Genomic DNA, 20,288 nt, shown 5'->3' with positions numbered 1-20,288 from the left:
ACCCTTTTTTATTGTTTTTTTTATTGAACTGAATTTGTATGGAGTGGACGGAACTGATTTAAATTGGTTTTTGATAACTTAATTTAGTTTTCAGCGGTACGGTACGTTCTTTTCAAATTGGTTTACAATATTTTTATCTTACTTCGAAATAACTACTTCTTTTTGACAACACATTTATAATGCTTTCTTCCCAATTTTGCTAATTGTGACAACATACAACAGAGGCAAGGGTAGTCTGTAAGAATCGTACCAAGTGACGTTCTTAGTTCTCTGCCTACCCCTATGGGAAAAGGGCGTGGTACCTATTTCGTTTGAATTTATGTATGTAATACAACAGATTTAGCTACTTCCATACAAAACATACATGAACATCGTTTTGTGGAAAGCGCAACCAAGTACTTTACTGGCACAATTTTACTAAACATCTAGAAGATACAGAGTATCATTTCTTTTTCAAAATTAAATATAGGAAACTATTTCATAAGCTACCTTAGTACCTACTTACTTAAATAGTGATTAATTTTCTTCATTAAAATCGTATTTTTACGTATTATTCCGGTCAATAAACTCTACTTAATGCAACAACGGATACGCAGAAAGGATGCAGGATATTTCAGTCATGAAACGTTATAGATTCATTGAACCAGTAATTTTAGTTTTCTCCTTAAATGCCAATTAATTTACTTTATTACTTGAAGTATGATATTATAATTACAATTATGTATTAATTAATGGCCGTATAATATCATGCATAATTTGATCAATAAGTTATAATGAAAAGGAATAAGAAATCACAATCTTTCGACGGCTGTAATAATTGTGATTGTTTCAAAACTTTATTACGCGAATTAGGATAAAAAAATTGTTAAGGTAAGAGCCGTTAGATGGTGTTGTTAATGGTTTGATTTATTGTGGAAGTCACAACTATTAGTTGTAGGTACCTAGACTTAAAACATTTATTTTCATAAATTATTTTCTTGCATTTCACTGTCACAGGTTAAACACATGATGGCGAGCCGTCTCAACAAATTGGCCGCGGTATTACTATTAGTTAATGTAATTAAAGCTGTAAAATCACACGTAGAGACATCTTCGAGCGAATCAGATTGTAAGTATTGTTTTATTAGTTACGAAATTCGAGCGAAAATACAATGTGGCATTTGAGGAGTAACAGATCAATGTGTATTAACTCCATCAATCTAACTTTTGAGATAAAGGCATAATTCATAATATATTTATACCTAATATTTCATATATAACCTGGATATAATATAGTTTGAAACGATGTATACATTTGATTCTTTTTTTAAATAGAAAGTAATACAGTTTGATGCGTTATAATTTGACATGGGTTACAAGTTTCGGAACAGATAAAAAATACGTTCTGTACAATTTTTTTGGGGTGACTGGAGTTAATACACTTTGATCTGTTACTCCTCATTTATCTTTAGAGTGTAGGTTTTATACAACGTGCCTCTACCATAGCTTATTTCCTTGTAGACGGTAGGTAGGGTCAAGTAGGGATCAGTGGCTCAGTCGGGTACTATGACTCATGCGTAGATTTCCTAGAAAGAACAACAATATCTATTCATCTCTTTCACGAATCGTAAGCGTTCGACACCCGAACACGTACAAACCAATCATGCGCCATCTCTGGCGCCGCATGAAAGTGATGCAGATAGTTTTGTGCTTCGGTGTTTCAAAAATTACTTTGCAAGGTAAATTATATGAGATTTTATTAGTTAAAGTCCTAAGATTTATTGTTTGTTACATTTTTTATTGATAGTGCCGTTAATGCACTAGACAGTGGCATACATTAGCTTACAATTCGATAAACAATGTGAGATTGGTGCGTCATTTAATGAAAAATGGCGATGGCGTGTTCACTGACTCAAATTTGAGAAGTCTACAGTGGCTCACGAGTCACTGTGTACACTGTACAGTAAGTACAATTAAATAGACATATACATTACATTTTATTTGATACTATCACTTTTGTTTAATGTATGACTTTAATCTATACTTATAATAAATCTGTAGAGAGGTCAATTCTGTACATTGAATATATTTAAAAAAAAACCAATGGGGGATGTTTAGTAACGGATACTGATACCGAATCTGCAATTTATAATTTTCTTTTCTGTCTGTCTGTCTGTCTGTCCTCCGTCTGTATGTGACGCTATCACGTAAAAACTACCGGATAGAATGCACTGAAATTTGGTATATGCATAGATTAAGTAGTGGAGCAGTTTCTAGGATACTTTTTATAGCATAAAATTTCAAAAAAATTTAGAAAATTGAAAAATATACGTAGAAATCGTTTGAACCTGCGTTTCCCTATAGAGACCATAGATGGCGTTACAATCCATTTCACAACATTCGCATAAAGTTAACGCGGCGCCTGCCGTATCGATACCTGTTGTTCGCACCAACCAATAGATGGCGTTATAGCTCGCAACAAAGCATGTTTTTTCTAATTAATTTGTTTTGATGGCTTTATTGTAAAAAAATACCTTTGAAACATGCTATACATTTATAAGATTTTTAAACATAAATGTTGTATGATATATTACACAAAAATGTTGGTTTACGTGGGTCCGGTGCGGTCGGGATATCCTAGATGGCAACCGAGTAATTTCGTTTGTTGTTCGCCGCAACTAACAGATGGCGTTGTTGTTCGAAACACATAACCAAATTAATTGGTTGCATTAAGGAAATAAATTGTATAGCTATGAAACAGACTACGTGGTAAGTTTTAAAAAATAAACAACGGATGATATATAAAAAATAATTACGGGTTACGCGGTTTCGGACGTATCATCGCAAGTAAACATTATTACGCGTGTGAAGAGCTCCGGCGCAGATAGGTCTGTCCGTACCTATTATAATATTCTGAATCCAGACGGGTAAGCAATGGTCAGTCTATAATAAGGTATTATATTTTACACTGTAAACTGGTACGGATACAGACGAGAGCGGAAAAGAAGGTAACCACAGGAAATCAGGCCTGCCTGAGCCTGTGTCACATTGTGTGCCCTTCGGGTCCCTTTCGTATATAACCATTAGATGACAAAAGAGTTGTTAGCATTTTTATGTGTATCGAGTGCTTCGCAATTCGCGTGCTCAAACGAATAAGCAACAGTACGAAATTCACGCGAGCGGAGCCGCACGGCTCAGCTAGTTAAGACATATAACTGAAAATAAATCGTAGTTTTAATTGAATATTTAAATGAGTCACTGTGTACTGTTTGGGTCACTGTTGAATATTTATATCATGAGCCTCTCTGTACTGTTAGAGTCACTGTGCACTACAGGGTTGAGTCAATGAAGACCAGTACCAGTACACAGTGGCTCATTTCCCACTTTTAAAAAAACATTCTGTAACAACTTTAATTATGTCTTTATTGGAAAAGTGATAATGCAGGAAGATAGTTTAATAACCCAAGTATAACGGGTGTGAAATTCAGCTCGCTACTTCAATTTTATAATGATAATTTCAGCATCCGAAAAAATCCGAGTCAGTGTTGCCTACTTGACCCTATAGGTTAGAGGTCAATAGTCGTGTGACAAACAGAAAAATAGCATAGTCGGCTATTTGAAGAAATTAAAATGTTACACACAACTTAAATAATGAAAGAATGTTATCACTCTGGACAAACATTCGTTTATACGTATCATTTTGTTGTAACTACGAATTATCACTCACCCGTACGCTGAAGCAACGGCGCGGGCGGCAACGTTTCAACTCGCGAGTTCGGCGCCGGCACGTCTCGATCCTGTGACGACAATGACACTTCGTGCGGCAAATGCATACAGCTACTTTGTTACGAGTTATTATCACTTTGGTGTAGTTAATCATCACTATTCACTGCGAGCACTTATTTCGGAAAACGAATGCACAATGTTTAGATTTTAACATGCTAAATGTGATTGGCATCTGGGCGGATCTACCTACATAGTTCTCACCGGTGCTGCATATTAGCGCGTATTCTAATCCATGTTTTATAATATTATCGCGCACTTTTACTAATAACAAATCTCCCTACGAATTCAAGGAACGTATACGGTGTACGTATGTACGTCTAAGTACATAAGGCACCGCGAAAACTATACAAACACACTAGGTAGGTACCTAATAATGATAAACCATCAATAACACTATGGCATCCTTATTGTAGAAACAAACACTTAAATCTTAATATAAAAATGTCTTTTTTACACAAAACAGTGACTTTTACTAAAAAATTTACACTAAAAACTAAAACAAAAACCATAAATAAGCGTCCTTTTTGAGTGAGGTAATTAATTTTTAAGTTTTTAGCGCGCGAAATGCACTGGTAAATGTTTCAATGCCACAGGATCGCGGGGCACTGGCAGGATAGATCAATCATCAAAGTAAATTGAACTGGGCGTCGCGTCGCAGCGTCGCCTGCGCCGCCCGCCCCATAGACTGCTATGGTAGAAAAGAGAGGCTTTATTGTAGAAGTATTCTTTCTCATTTTAGTTTCATTGGTTCGAATATCATATGACTCGCGAGCCCGGTGAATGAACTTTATGCTGTCGCATAAAGGTTGATCGCATAAAGGCTGTGAAAATTTGTTTATCAAGTTAATAGTTGATAATGATTAATAATAATACATATGGATATAATTATTTCACATGACTGAGGACCTCTACTCTACTTGAATTAAAAATTAAAACAAGCTATGGCAGCGGGACGACATTTAATTTTTAGGAGTACGTCTCGTTTAAACATGCGCAATTTTAAAGGCGAAACAACCATCTTTAATAAATTATTGCCTTTCTACCACAAAGGGCGCGAATCTGTGCTATCCGAAAATTACCTACAGAACGGATGACAAAATTTTAATTTTTAATTCTTAAAGCACAGATTCGCTCTCGCATACAGACAGTGCACCGATATTTTTTAAAGATAATTCCTAATATTGCATCCATTTAGCGCGTGAATATGTTGACGGTATTCTCCTAGATGCCGCAGGTGAGTTGCCTTACCTATTTTAAAAAAGCATTTCCAGATATCATTTCAATTTTAGCTATGTTAAATCATTAAAGAGGCAGACCTAGCACTAACTGTCTAACTTCTCAGCACATCCATTGAACTCCCGTCGTCACCAAGAGTACGAAGGTCTGGCCATCGAGATACCTCAGGGCAGGAGGAATTCAGAGAATGACGTCTTTGAATACACCACTACAAGTAAGACTAACAAAAATAATTAATTAATCAGTTAATGCTTCTACAACTTCCACATAATCGTCTTTGCGTCATTATATGCTTTGCCTGTATTTGGACAGAGGCCAGATTTCTACTAAATATCCAGAGTTTTATTAGAGTGTGCCCAGTGAGATAGAAAATACTATAGACTAGGCGAAAGGTCTGGCCCAGAGTCAGCGGCTCTTCGGCTCCCTGAGGCTTAATACTTCAGGCAATTACTGAGAAATTCTTGACAGAATGACTCACTAACAACTTTTTAAAATTACTAGAAAGCTAAATATGTTTTACAGTTGAGTGCAATTTATTACCTAATTTAAAAATCTACTGTTTATTTGCTCGCACGACTTTTGCTTCTAATACCTAATGTACCTTAGCCACAAATCTCTTTCAGCTACTACCACCACAACGACGACCAAGAAGCCCGTGTACCCGCCACTGAACCGTCGCTACCGTCGCATCTACAACCCAGACGAAGTAGCCTCGATTGAAGAGTACCCGTTCATGGCAGCCCTGCTGGTCAACAACGAGCTCTGGTGCGGAGGTGTCATCATCGATGTGGATCGAGTACTCACTGCTGCACATTGTTTGCAATTGTGAGTTTTTTAGGTTAAATATTGGCTGTTACTTTTGACAAAGAAATTAGTGATTAACAAGTTCTGTCAGTAATTCTAGACGGGGGTAGGTATATAGGTAGGTACATAGTAGGATAATAGAATGAAGTCGAGATCTTCACGGCTTGCTCTCTTATCCAGGGCTCCCTCTAAACGAGACATTCTGTCCAATTACCCTGTCTATAGTTATGTCACTGCATTCGACATGGCAGCTGGCAGATGAAAGGAATTCTCCTATTTATCACAACTATACATATATTGCAGAATCACCACACCCATCATGACATTTTTGCTTGACTCTCCGAGAGTTGATTTGTTGTTATTAGTTTCAAAGCTTAATTTATAAGTGATTCATACCATAAAACCTTATTTCCATTTGAACTGTTATTTAAATTTGGCGTAATTTACCCTAATAAATAAGCAACTTCTGTGTGATGTAGCATCAATATAAATTTGCCCATCATATTGTTTATTCTTCCCAGACAATACAACAACAGATTCTTCCGCGAATACGTGAAAATGCTGACAGTTCGCGTCGGTTCCACCAACGCAACTTCCGGAGGTGTAGTGCTCCGAGTTACGGAGATCTTCTTCCATCCGAACTACAAGCCTTCCACGCTGGAGTTCAACTTCGCAGTGGTCAAGCTTCATAGGAACCTGACGTTCGGACATATGGAGACTTATATAGAAAATATACCATATTCTACCGATAAGGTGGTGCCCGTTGACAAAGATATTATGTTTCTGGGTTGGGGGTCCGTCTTGGTGAGTAATTTAAGGTCATAAACACAAAAATAGATGAACAAACATATCGCTAGGCATTTAAAATAATATTGTTTTGTTGTAGAGCAGTTTAATGAGCAGTGATAGCCGAGTGGTATAAGTTGACACCTCCCACACAAGTGGTCGCAGGTTCGAACCCGAGGCAACACACCAATGACTTTTCGAAGTTATGTGTGTATTAGAAATAATTATCACATGCTCCAACGGTGAAGGAAAACATCGTGAGGAAACCTTGCATGCCTAAAATTTGTTTAATACATTTATTGAGGGCATGCAAAGTCTCCAACCCGCACTTGACCAGCGTGGTGGACTCAAGGCCTAAACCCTCCCTCATTACGGGAGGAGACCCTTGCCCAGCAGTGGGACAGTAATGGGTTAAATTTATTTATGTTGTAGAGTATCAGTGGTTCCGGTGGTAAAGTTTTGTTGCAAAAAGTCAAGTTACCAGTTTATGATTTAGCTGATTGTCAAGAGATTTATGGACGGTAAGGTCCAGATATAATAATTATGTATAATTAATATTATGTATTCATAGTTTATTAGATATCATATATTTTATACATTAACAGGGACATTGTAACCCGCACTAATTTCTGCGCTGGCTACATTACACAACCAAAGAATGTTTGCAACGTAAGTATAAAGTAATCCGATTCGACAATCCTCGTTATAATGGACAATCATGTTCAGAGAAGAATTTAACTAACACAAACAACAGAGTCAGACTTAAAGAGTAACCTTCTTCACTAAATAAAGCAAAAACCTACTTTTTTCACTTGAGATTTAAACTCATGGAACTCCCTAACGTCTACACAGCGACATCTGTTGTTACATGACGCGTAACGTAAACCTATCTCTTCAACCTAGCACGACGCAGGAGGTCCGGCGATAATGGACAACATACTCCTGGGCATATTGTCATTTTCATCTAAACGCTGCGACCAGGCTGACCAGCCAGCCGTGTTCTCTTCGGTGGGGGCCGTCTCAACCTGGCTTGAGAACCTTGGAGAGAAGAAAATGCAGTTACGGTAATAACATCCAGTTTCATACAGAACTTGTGTAACCTACTTACCTACATTTCTTTCTCAACTAGGGACATTAGCGTCTACCAAAGGCATAAAGGCAGACGTACGCGTAGGTAATGAAAAGCTTGGCTTAGGTCAACATGATGAAATCAAAATGAGAGTTCAATTTCGACTTTGCGTTACACACTGAATATTAATATGTCGACCGCTACTGTGCCTGCCAAATCTTTAGTAAAGCCACTTGCCAAACATTTAACTGTGGGTATTTCACTTTGGGTATATCCACTAGCCATTTACATAGGGGTTTTCTGTATAAGCCGATAAGGAAGCATAGCAAAATGGTAACAGCCTCTTCATTATGAACAATATTTATCTACTTTAGATAGAGCTTGCTCTAAATTTATTTTTTGTTACAGTAACATGGCGATAAAATCGTGATCTGAAACTGCGGCAACACAATAAAACGAATAATTTCAACATCAATGTTTATATTTCTCTACAACTGTACACCCTTTCGTCACTACCAAAGAAAAAACATATTCAATAATTTTTCAAACTTTATATATTTTCTATTCAACATACAACATTGAATAACATACAATTTAAGATTATAGGTACATTTTTTTGTGTTCACTGTCGGACCTTCGAACGTTATGGAATGATACCGAGCTGATTCTTAACCTTTAGAGAATATTAATTGAATAATTTAATTAATGTATAGGACGAAACCAAGCAATACTTGTATTTACAGCGAACGGACAGACTTTCCCGCGTGTTTTTGACAGTTTATGATGACAAATGGGTGACATTTTATCTGTCAAAGTTGACAGCAATGTTCCCGCCATTTCCATCAGCGCGTTTCACATTCAAATTCAGACTATGTCAAAATAGGGATGTGATCATGCCTTAGTTAACTATCAAAATCGATCGATTTACCATGATTTTGCTAATAATATCTCATGGGATGCCATGTTAGATTCTGCCGCGCCTAAGTGCCTATCAATAACTGAATAACAATAACAACTATAGTTGGGTGATCGCAAGAGTTTAATTATACGCGACAATCAGATGTTATATAAAATAATCGATTAATTTATAAGCGGTAGTTGACGTGCAGCTCAGGCTTGATGTCATACACCAGATTGAGAATGTCGCTTATGACCTGTAACATAAAAACATACAAATTAGTCAACCATGGTAAAAAAATAACAGTAAAAAATTTCCTCTTGTGAGATACTTAAGCATAAACCTCCAACACTAGGCAGTGTAAAAATTCTAATGTTAGTTCTCATTGGGATTATTCTTTTAGGTACTAAGGAGAAACCCATTTAAACAATTACTGTACTTTTAAAAAGACTAGTAATGACTACATACTAACGAAATAGTGGGTATACATACCGGCTCCTGTTGCTGTTTGACCATTCTGTTCATCTCTTCGATCTTCACTTTGGTCTCTGCCTCGATCTTGGCAGCAACTCCCTCTCGGGTGCCCATGTGCTACACAAACAACAATATAATTAGAAACACTCATGAAATAAACAGGTAGCTAGGTGGCGCTAGTGAGGCTTGAGGTTTATTTATTTTTATTTATTAAAAGATACATGACTGTAATTATCACTCCTTGTGTTCTTGTGTTAAATACATATGAATATAATTTTATCTCCCTGAAACATTTGACTCAAGGCAGTTTGTTTCATTAACATAAGGTGAAAACAACTGAATCAACTGCAAAATATTCTAAAGTCTATTTATTTAATTAGGCTATGGAAGTAAAAAGTACTAAGTTGAAGAATAAATAACGAAATAAAAGAAGCAGCAATAGTAAAAACATAAAACCTCGACATTGTTCTGCTAAATTGGTATATTTTTTCTAAGGTTGATACTCATACCTTGGCCTCGAACTCTTTGAACTGCCTCTCGCGTTCCTGTCTGTACTTCTCTACCTCATCTTGAGCCTCCTCCTTGGCCTGCTTTAGGCGTTTCGCTTTTCCTGTAAAACAAAAAATTACATAAATTAGTACTGTAGATTACCTTGTCCCAAACCCGAGCCCAAAATTTGTGAACTTGTGTTAGTAATGGAGATGTTTACAGCAAATATAAGTTATATCCTAGACAATATCCTAGACAATGTCTCATACTATTGGTATTACCAGAGCAAACATGTTCATGCCCTATTAATGGAACAGCCTGTTACTTCAAAGCAAATAAAAAGAATATTTCAACCATTTTGTACTTGTAATAGAGCCATATCTCAAGTTAGTTTCTACTAAAATTTGTTAATCTACTACCATTTAGATAGGCAGAAGGGCTATGTTAACCTTTAGCTCCTATAATAACAGTCCTAGTTCAAAATTGTAATTATTTTAATTCCTTAGTCAGTAGAAACAAGTTCTAATTGACCATGGCAACAGCATATTTCAATACAAAATAGAATCTGTCAAACACTATCTGAGAAGAGTTTAATCTAATCTTCAATCAAGGTTTAAAGGAAACCTTTCCTAAATTTTGTCATAAGATGAGTGATGGAACTACAATGGTTAAATGAAGGTACTATTCTCTTCAAATATTATGTCAACCATAGATATTACATAGTTGTAACGGTTAATTGTATTGATTTTGAAACTTATGAAGTCGGTACATGTTTTATGTTTTTAACATCAAAGTAAATGACTACCTTTCTGGTTTAGGTGGAAGTGCCTGATAGAAGTCTAATTTACATTAGATCATTTTTTATGTGTAGCTGGACAAGATAAGTATTTGATCGAGATGGTTCAAATAGAAGATGATTATTTGCAGTCATTTCATAAATTAGGCTATGTACTACTACATTATAAAGTATTTTCAGTGAACATAAGGATTGTTTTTATTACATTGATATTTTATTAGTGGAAAAGCTAACTTGTACTGTAGGCAAAGAAGGGCATCACATAGCATATTTGATGAACTGTCAAAATCATGTGATCACCTACACTCATAGATCTCATTCTTGTTATAGTTATGCTAAGCCTATCTCAAAGACAATGATAAAATCTTATGTAAACACTTCCTATAGTACTTAGGTACAAAAGTGGTCATTGTTAGGAATGATCTGTGACTAGTTTTAACACAGGAAACTACTTATAATCAATTATTTGTCTCAGCTAGTAATCTTCCTAGTAGCTTGTGTGAAAAGTTATATTCTACCTGGCTTGTTATATTTTACTGAAAAACTAGGCATAAATGGTGATTCCAAAGCCTGCTTTCATCCACAAAAGTTACTTGAGTATCTCTAATTATCTTAGATTGACTGTCTTATCAGCATAAAATCTTTACTTAGGAATTAGTGTTTCCTTCTAAATCATACGTTTTATAAGTGAAAATAGCAGCTAAATAAGTAAATGAGACACCAATTAGGTTCTTATTGGTGCTCAGTTTTACAATGGTGATGTTATCAACGGACTCAGCTATGATCTAACGGGCTGGTCCACAGAATCATGTGATTACACTGAAACTGTCAATATTTCTCGAAATAACACGATTATTGACGGTACTTTATACGTTTTAGGGCTAATTACGAGCCAAAATCTCACAATGATGGTCGGACATGGTAACATCTACAATGGAAAGGTACAAACAAGGTTGGGCGTAAAAAACGTAGTATTGAAATAATCACTTACGCTTCCTCGCCTCCGAGACCTTTTCGGCAGCACGCTTTTCAGCGGCCAACAGTTGTTGGATTCCCTGTGTCTGACTCGCCATATCTGGTACACACAAAAACTATGTCGAGCGAGAATCAAGACCAAGACACAAATCAATAGGCGCAGTACAAGTTAGTGACGAAAGTCATATGATTACTTTAGTTCCCCGATGTTGTCACAATTGGCGCTGTCAGCGGCTCGTGCTTTTGTATTTCTGCGTGTAATGAAAACGTTTCTGAACTGCTCAGTTCATGTATGAAGTCAAAAATAGTTTTGTTAAAATAATTTATAATTTTAAATTTTCACTTTAAAATGTATTTCATTAGAACAATAAAGGAAAAAATAAATAAAATAAAATTGCCTTAGCATTTTTTAGGATTACTGCATGGAATGGAATTTATGTGCAGTGTTGGTACTTATAATTTTTTAAGTGTCAAAAGGTTATACTAGATGGCGTTAATGAAAGGAGTTTCTTCGCAGCAGGTATCAAAAGTTTAATTTTTTTATAGTTTTTTACGAAAAATATGAAATAATAATTTTTCAAGTCACAATTATTTTGTTTTAGCTTAATATTCTAAAATACACGAGTTTTTGACTAATCCATAGAGTATCATTATGGCATACTAAATTTTGCGTCTGACAATACTTTTAAAATAAGTAGTTTTGGAGGCAAAATTTGAAAAAAGATTCAAGTAAGTCGATGTTATAAAGGACTGCTTTGACGACTGAAATACACATAGAACACTTTCACACCAAAATTGAAGTGGTGGTCACTTCAATTTTGGTTTTTTAACTACATTAATAATAAAATTAATTTCAATAACATTGAGAAATAAGTTTCAACTATTTATCAAAATAAATACGAGACTATAGAAATTGGTGTCAATAACAAGATGGGTGCTGCGGGCTGCCGTTAGCTCTGTCTCTTTCTCTATCGCATAATCGGGCGAAACAAAAATTCATTCCTGCATCGGCGTTAATATTTAATCGCTCACTGTGATCGATTAAAGTAATGTACATCGACATTTAAGCCGGTCACGCGATTTGTGCAGCCCATACATTAGGAGCAATGAATGCTATTTGAGTGAGTGTTATTTACAATTCACCACGCCGCAGTACAGTGTCCGCGCCCCCCGCCTTCGTAACGTCACTGTTTTCTTTATCATTTCGGTGGCAAACTTAACGTAGTATGGCCGTCGTCTGGAAGTATTCACAGTTTTACTTCCACAAAGAATACGCGATAAACATTGCGCAGAGCGAATTAAGAAAGACATTTTTAAATAAATTCTTTACGCGAGTGAGATAAACATTGTTGAACAAGTGTTAAACCGCGAAATTAAATAACACGAAACAACATTTCGACCTCTTTTATAATCTATTTTTACTGGTTTCTCCTAAAAATATTTGACAAAATGTGGTTAATAAGTCAGGCGAATTCTGTGATTTTGGAAGTCAAAGTGGACACCAACTCAATTGGACAGGACCTGCTCGAAAAGGTAAAAACTGCACAACTATTACTCAACATAAATACAAGCAACTTTGAAGTTTTTGGGGGTTATTTTATAACTTTGCATCGATTTTTGACTTTGTAAACAATGTCTTTGTTATAATCATTGACACTGTTGTTTTTATTCGGCCTGCTCAATGAATAAATTTGAAAAAAAGTTTTCAACCAAATTACTATGGACAACATTTATGGTGAACGTAACTTATTATGAACATATGGCGTGTTTTTATACTGTTTTACTATAATCATATTGTGTATTTATCATAGTAAATGGAGTCCTAATTCAATAGTTAAATTATAACAAAAGCATTGTCGAGACACGTTTGCTCGACGACGTCAGTGTTACCTTGCGGACTTTGGACCCGGCAAATGGCATTCTTCACGTTTTACCTTCGTGATAGCGACCAAATGCATTTAAACGTATTTTTCTTATACATTGCGGTTTTTTATGCTTTAATTCGGTAACACGATGGAAATAAACTCTTCATGGTTAATTTTGTTGAATTTATCACGCATTTTTTATTAGTTTAGTTTTATTGCATTGTTTGTTTTTGGCGCCAGAATGTTTGAAGCGTTTCGTTTCTGGCTAGGATCCAGCCAATCCTTTGTATGCATTTTGTATTTAGGACACATAAAAATATGTGAATGATTCAATACCGTTCAAGGAAACTGCAACGGTCCATGGCAACAGTGAACACTATCTATTACAGATGTAACACCTAGTAACGATTGCACAATGTAACGTTATAAACCTGGTTGTATAAATAATTTGTTTGCATTGATTTTCAAAGCCATTAGAACTAGTAAAAAAGGAAATCTAAAGAATTTATTCCAATTTAAAAATTATCAAGCATCTAAATAGGTACAAATAGGTGCGAATCATTTTGTTACCAATGTTTGGCAGCATATTGGCTCAAATGTTGGATGAAAGGCATACATTTCTATTACAACACAATAACAAAATTTCTTCTTGGTAGGTTTCTATTAACTCTGACCAGTTCTGTCAATCCACCAGACAAAACTAAGACCGGTTAAATCTATCATCCTAGTTTGTTTTCTTATTGTAGATGCTAAAATGCTAATCTCAAGTAGGCAGGACACTGAACAAGATTTCTAATACGGAATTAAACAGCACACTGCATTCAGCTACTGTAAAAAAGTTAATGCATTTGTATAAAAAGCTGCATAGAACCTTATTTGTGGTTCTACGTGACTGGCAGCACGTAAAATATACGAATCATTTTGTTACTGGCCGTTTCTAAAATTAGATGCAAGAATAACGTAATGTGCTTTCAAACATCAAAAATATCGTCTAAAATAAAAAATGCACTGCCAAACTTCTTTACATTCCATTCTTATGACTTAGTTTAAATATTGCCCCTTTATTTAGGTTTAAAATGAACCAGTTTACTAGAAACCATACAGTACCTAATTAGATAGTAAACACTAAGACCGTAATAGACAAAACTAGGCCATACGCGATCTGTTAAAATGCTTATGCATGCTTCAAGGTAAAATGCTCTCAGCCTTGACAGCAATAGTATAAATAAATCTTAAACTTTGAATTGTAAAAATCAGTAAAGATAACCGATTATCCTGAAGGTTTCCCAATATCGGTAGTAGATAAAAGTGATGACTCAATAAGATACGTCAGCAAACAAATCAAGGAGTCATTACACGTTATTCACGCGCACCGGTGATTGTAGAGCCGAGTCCAAAGTCCAACACTCGAACAACAGCTGTGAACTCTCTACCGGCGCACGCGCACGTGCACCCTGCGTGATTCCACCATCGACAAAACCATAACCAACCTTACCACTGAATTCCTAAGACTCATTTTTCAGTACACTCAATTTTTTTCCACGTGACGAATTAGATTCAACGTTTATAGTTGAATTTAATCTACAAACCTTTGGACTCTCAATGTAGACGGGTATTATTGTGTAAATTGTTCAAACGATAGGTCAATTGTTGTTTAAATTGTACAAAATTACTGCACTGATGAAATTTTTATATGAAACGCGTCAATCGTTAATCATATTGCATTATAGTTTCAGATAGGTTTGCCTTTGCCAAAGTCGTTTCTTGCTACTTTGATGTACAAACAGATAAATGAAACGCATCAATCGTCGGCAAAACAAACTGAAACGCTTAAATAATAGTCTATTTCTAGTTGTAACGAGTCAACTGAACTCGTTTCTTTGCCGTATATGATTCAGAGTAAACTGTTATAGTGTTTACCGTGTAAAGCGACAGTTAAATTTATAAACAGAATGCAATTTGTACCTCATATCCTTCCTATAAGGTTTGTAGTCGTTTGCAACAGGAATGTAAGCATAAACAGCGGGTACAAACTCCACTGGTTTATATTTAACGTCGGCTCACCACGTGGCCAGTTACATTATTACTCACTAAAGAGGTTAATTGTATCATCTTTTATTTTTAAATCGAAAACCATAAACTGTTATTCTTTTATGAAGAGTTTTCACGTGTCTATTGGTTTCTAAGTCGTGAATATAGACATAACTTTTATATTTAACAGTGTTATATCCAATCGTTTATTTTCAGTTTAGTGCCCATAAAATCACTGCTTTGTATACACCATTAACTGAAATATTATAATGTAAAAAGAAACAAAAAATATTATCTAAAGACGCATCTTTTACTTATAAAATCAATTATGAAATCTAATGTTCCTCTACAAATAATGACGTAATACTTTCACATGATGAAATATAAGCTAAAATAAATATATGAGACAAACAATAGTTAATTTCGTAATTAAATACTAATCCTCTATTGTGTTTGCAAAAATAAAACGGTCACAGTTTCCTGTTTTTAACTAATTGTCTAACAAAGTCATCAAAAATTGTAATAAACGTGCCATTTCTAATGATTCTGTCATTGCAAAATATTGCAGATTTGCGCAATCCTAATTTTGCCGATATTGTAAAATGGTGATCTACTTGTCTATGCTGATTTAGCTAAACAGGTACCTATTCGGAAAAACGTGCTGAATTTCATTAATTTCTTAATGAATTTCAAGCAATTATAAATGTTGTTATGTTATGAAATTATTTATGTCAGATTCACAGTTGACAACCAGTGTTATAGCTACTCCTTCATCTACCGAAGAATATTTAAAAAATCATAAAGTCTTCCCAAATTCGGAGTCAGGGACAGAATGTTGTACCCGACATTCGCACTTTGGACTTGTCAAAACACAATTTGACCCACTTAGCACCAACTAATAATTTCAAACAATCATTTAGGACAAATAGTTGGCGCAAACGTTCTGCTTCTACTGTTGAACTTTCCAATTGGTCTGGTGGACTTTGTACCGTGACGTCACCCGTTGTGTAACGGCTCATTGTTTGTCACAATATCCTTCGGATAGTTTATGTTCCCCCGGCTTGTTATGCCGGTAACAATAAATATCCATGTTTTCATACTACTGCAGTTTCTGTAGCCATAGCAGATACTTTCACTTCGAAGGAACCGATTTTGTCATCATCAAAATCTTACTCCAAAAAGTTTAATTCTATCTGTTTAAATATGTTCTGCATAGGTATCTAGATGTTACTATTGACGTCACTTGCATTCATTTTCATATAAATTATGTATCAACAAATTAATTTAAACTCAACATCCTTCGCAAGATTATTATAGTTTATAATTCATTAAAACAAAAACAGCAATCTATATTAATATTCACGCACATCTTTGTTCTATACGAAGGTACAATTAATTTGCTCTTTCAATACAGAGTGTAAACTTACAACAAACAATGCAACGATGTGCCGTGACTCTTAAATAAATACTTACATTATATTTAGATACGAACATAATACTATAAGTCTTGAACAGTTAGAAAATATAAGGGGAATTCTAATTAGGAACTGAGAATTGGCCCGAGATAATCCCTTGGGGAACTCCAACAGAACGTTTTCTGAGAACAGATTAACGATACATATTACAATGGTTAAATAAAGTACTATTTCTATTTTTCTCAGTAAAACGATGCTGAAAATAACTTTTTCACACAATCAGGAAGATCACAATCGTGAGTTTTACTGACTTTTTTTTCATAAAACAATGAGATTATCTGAAAAGATAGTAAAGACAATTCCCACAATTTTTATTTTAAATCTTTTGTTTACTGCAAAATATTGAGAGGCGACATCATTATTATATTTTTATTAAAAAAATCTCCTTTATTTTTATAAATATAATAAACACTTTTGCCATAGGTAACTTCATCGAAAGCTATTTAATAATCGACACCCAAATGACCCGGTTTGTGATTAAAACAATAAAAACATAATGACCTGGCCGTCCTTATACGGTTTCACGAGCTTTATATACAGTCAAAATTGAGAACAGCACTTGCAAACAACAAATACAAATTGCAACATCTGTTTCTGATATGCTTCATTCCAGACTCCAGATGTGAAAAGATACCAATTTATATTCCACCCATCTGTTTTGTACAAAATGTTTTCAACAAATCAAATTTCAGAATAAATCTACGTACAGTTTTATACTGATTTTTCTTAAAAGGGAATGTCAATTTTGCGGTATTGTGTCTAGGGGGTAATCTTGAGAGCAGCTCAGCGTAATTGAAACAAAAAAGTCATTTTCAAAGGCATATTTTATCAGTTGGACATAGGCTTTCTAGGACACAAGTATGTGGAAGTACTACGTGACTAGAACCAGCTAGGTTTTGTAGAAAAATCCCTGATTCATATTTTTTCTCGCAATCTGATAATTGCACTACCAAGAAATAAGAACTAAGTAACAGTCAAAGTACGTTGGTACAAAAATAAGGTCGTTCGAGTGTGCGAAGATAATAGCGATGTAAGCCAAGGTTCCTAGTCACGGCACTAAGGCGTGCTCCTTATGCACCTAGTATTAAATACCTGGTTTATATACCTGTACCTAACTTTTGAAATGACATGAAATTAGGTAAAAAAAACGTTGGGCTGGTAATTTGAGGGGCAATGTTAGAAGTATCGTTGGTCAATTGTAAATGGGGCAGATGTTTTGAACAAAATGTTTTTCTTGTAATTATATACGTTATTACCTGTTGTTAGGATATTATGTTGATTAAAAGCCACGCCTATTTACGAGGTGTAAATGCGCATCATATTAAAACGAATTAGGTACTATCGGATTTAAAAGCTTGTCTAAAAAATCTGTTGCACGTGTTAGGAAAATCGTACGATTATTATCAATAAAATTATCTAACGTCTTTTTTATAATTACACAATAAGGTTATCTCAAGTTATCGTGAGAATTTTGAATATTACGTAATTTTTATCTTGCTTTAAATATATTATTTGCAAAAATCTCATTAAAATTGGGGTCACGTCTTCGCTATCAATTCAATTAAATTTTGTTCAAACGATTTATCCTTAACGAGATTGATGACATTCGGTAATTCCCATAACACGTTCTGTGAAAAATTTGCGGTTACTCTCAGTTCAATTATTCCGTATCAAAGTCCAACATGAGCTCATGTAGCAGTGAATTCAATGACTGTGTGAGCGTAATTTCCTACAATTACAATCGTACCTTAAATACACTCTGACAACAAAAACTTGACCGCTAAACTGACGTGCATGATTGTCCAATTAAATCATTTGACAGATTACTCGGGACCTCAGGCAACTAACAATATACAGTTTGTAGATCTAGTATCAACATGCTTCATTTGTCATATCTGTAACACATGCTTGAAGTTCATTAACATAGTAACTAATAATCGCAACGAAACATCAAACAATTAACTCTGACCCCTGATAACCTGACTTCCGAGCAACTCATAGGCGGTAATCAGCCGCAGTACATACAGATAACATTGGCATGATGTAAACTCCATATTAATATCGATTTCACGCTAATAAAGCGATATCACAGCCATTTCGTGAACTATAAGCGATAAAAGACCAAAGGGTATCGCGAATCCTTGACTTTGAATACATATCGCCAATTCCCGATAAAAATCTTTTCGTCATCATTTGTAAGATTAATTACATCGTTACGCAAGTACATTGTTACGTAAACGGTGCATGATTGATAAAAGTTCAAGTCTTGAGATAGTTCAAGAAATATTACAAGTAATACTGATAAAATATCACGTAAATCATAATATTCTTTGTTGCAATCTTAAAACGTCTCGTGACATTTCAAATAACTGTTATTTATTACAGCTATAAATTAACTTCGATAAATCCGTTTGTTTTGCTATCGACTAATACCAGTATCCTTTGAAACTGGTCGTCGGTTACGGGAAGGTTAGAAATATCCTCAATGTGGCCTCTGTACAAGGATTTATCTATATCAGCCATCAATACCATGACAGACCAGACAGAATTATCAGTCCCTTAACTATTAAATGTAGCTGTTGTTATATTTATCTGTTCCTGAGTATAAATATCGACGATATCTGTAATAGGTACTTGTTTACTATTGTCTGATTACAAAACAGTTTCGCCACGGTGTCTGCTTTAAATACTTCCGTAAAGTTCAGCTCTCTAATCTTAAAGTTAGAACGCTTGTCACCTATGTGTGTTTATTGTCTTGTGGCAATATTAGCTGCTGCTAAAGCAAAGCGCAGTAGACATAACCTTCAAACCTCATTGAATGTTTAATGTGGTTCATTTTATAAACATTATTCAAGCTAAGTCTATTATAACAGCAGGCTAGATCGTTATGATTTAGGTATTTCGCAAATCGCGTTCTTTTATTTCTTTGTTCTGTTCTACGAAGGTCAACATAGACTTGTAAAGATAATTACTTAGTTAGCAACAGTACAGTGACATATTTATTACACATACAATGATAAATTAATCTAAAATCCTTATTCATATCAGTGGTCTTTGCCCTAACGATGAAAAACACCAATTACCCAGATTAGTATCTAAATATAATCAACTGCTTACAGCCTATGTTTGAACACTAATCTGATTATCACTCTGTAAATACTTAATCTCGTAGATTATATTATCGTTCTTGGCTATGACTGATAGTAACCGGATCTCGCAATACGCAAGTCAAAGTCAAAATAAAGTCATGACATTAGGCGGGTCATAGGTTTCATACATATCTCACACACGAAAAAAACGAGTGATCATTGAACTCTATATCATTATTTCGTCACTTAGCGACTGAAATTTATCTAGAAGCGTCGATTTGTTCCTAAAAAATTGGTCAAAAGCTATTGACACTGTTGTGTTTGTACAATGCATTGGTGTATGTAAACGCACGTGTATATTGCATGAAGTTTTCATCTCGTAACGTCCGTAGGCGGGCCGGTAAGCAAGTGCTACTAAGTGGGGGATTGCATACGTGAGCGTCGTAGCGTATGCGCCAAGTTACCTTACCGAGTTACGCAGGGCAGTGTACTGGGACCGCTATTGTTCTCATTGTTTTGTTAATCACATTACCTTT

At 35.1% G+C, this 20,288-nt stretch overlaps 3 protein-coding genes across 5 annotated transcripts in view; 2 read left to right on the top strand and 1 right to left on the bottom strand.

Moving 5' to 3' along the window:
* The first annotated feature begins 17 nt into the window (after window positions 1–17).
* On the top strand, window positions 18–8,131 carry LOC142982531 (uncharacterized). 3 transcript variants are annotated; one of them, XM_076129057.1, is made up of 10 exons: window positions 18–101; window positions 997–1,108; window positions 4,961–4,999; window positions 5,108–5,215; window positions 5,625–5,826; window positions 6,327–6,609; window positions 7,024–7,112; window positions 7,197–7,260; window positions 7,495–7,655; window positions 8,069–8,131. In XM_076129057.1, the coding sequence occupies exons 2-10, from the start codon at window positions 1,006–1,008 to the stop codon at window positions 8,088–8,090; spliced, it is 1,071 nt and encodes a 356-aa protein (XP_075985172.1). In that variant the 5' UTR covers window positions 18–101; window positions 997–1,005; the 3' UTR covers window positions 8,091–8,131. The 3 variants fall into 3 exon arrangements, with proteins under 3 accessions (XP_075985172.1, XP_075985176.1, XP_075985175.1); XM_076129060.1 differs by lacking the exon at window positions 18–101 and adding an exon at window positions 302–321; XM_076129061.1 differs by lacking the exon at window positions 4,961–4,999.
* A 65-nt stretch (window positions 8,132–8,196) lies between these two features.
* Vha13 (V-type proton ATPase subunit Vha13) lies at window positions 8,197–11,474 on the bottom strand. Its single transcript, XM_076129062.1, has 4 exons — window positions 11,309–11,474; window positions 9,542–9,642; window positions 9,051–9,149; window positions 8,197–8,814 (listed from the first exon to the last, which is right to left on the bottom strand). The coding sequence occupies exons 1-4, from the start codon at window positions 11,388–11,390 to the stop codon at window positions 8,746–8,748; spliced, it is 351 nt and encodes a 116-aa protein (XP_075985177.1). The 5' UTR covers window positions 11,391–11,474; the 3' UTR covers window positions 8,197–8,745.
* A 1,006-nt stretch (window positions 11,475–12,480) lies between these two features.
* The window catches only part of dnr1 (E3 ubiquitin-protein ligase defense repressor 1), a 29,407-nt gene continuing 21,599 nt past the window's right edge, over window positions 12,481–20,288 (top strand). Inside the window, exon 1 of the mRNA XM_076129074.1 lies at window positions 12,481–12,825. Within this exon, the coding sequence (XP_075985189.1) occupies window positions 12,742–12,825 (84 nt within the window). The 5' untranslated portion in view covers window positions 12,481–12,741. The remainder of the gene's footprint in view (window positions 12,826–20,288) is intronic.

The sequence above is a fragment of the Anticarsia gemmatalis genome, chromosome 22, assembly GCF_050436995.1.
Source record: "Anticarsia gemmatalis isolate Benzon Research Colony breed Stoneville strain chromosome 22, ilAntGemm2 primary, whole genome shotgun sequence".
Taxonomy (NCBI): domain Eukaryota; kingdom Metazoa; phylum Arthropoda; class Insecta; order Lepidoptera; family Erebidae; genus Anticarsia; species Anticarsia gemmatalis.
The sequence above is the reverse complement of the archived record's forward strand: the minus strand, read 5'-3'. Positions and strand labels throughout refer to the sequence as shown.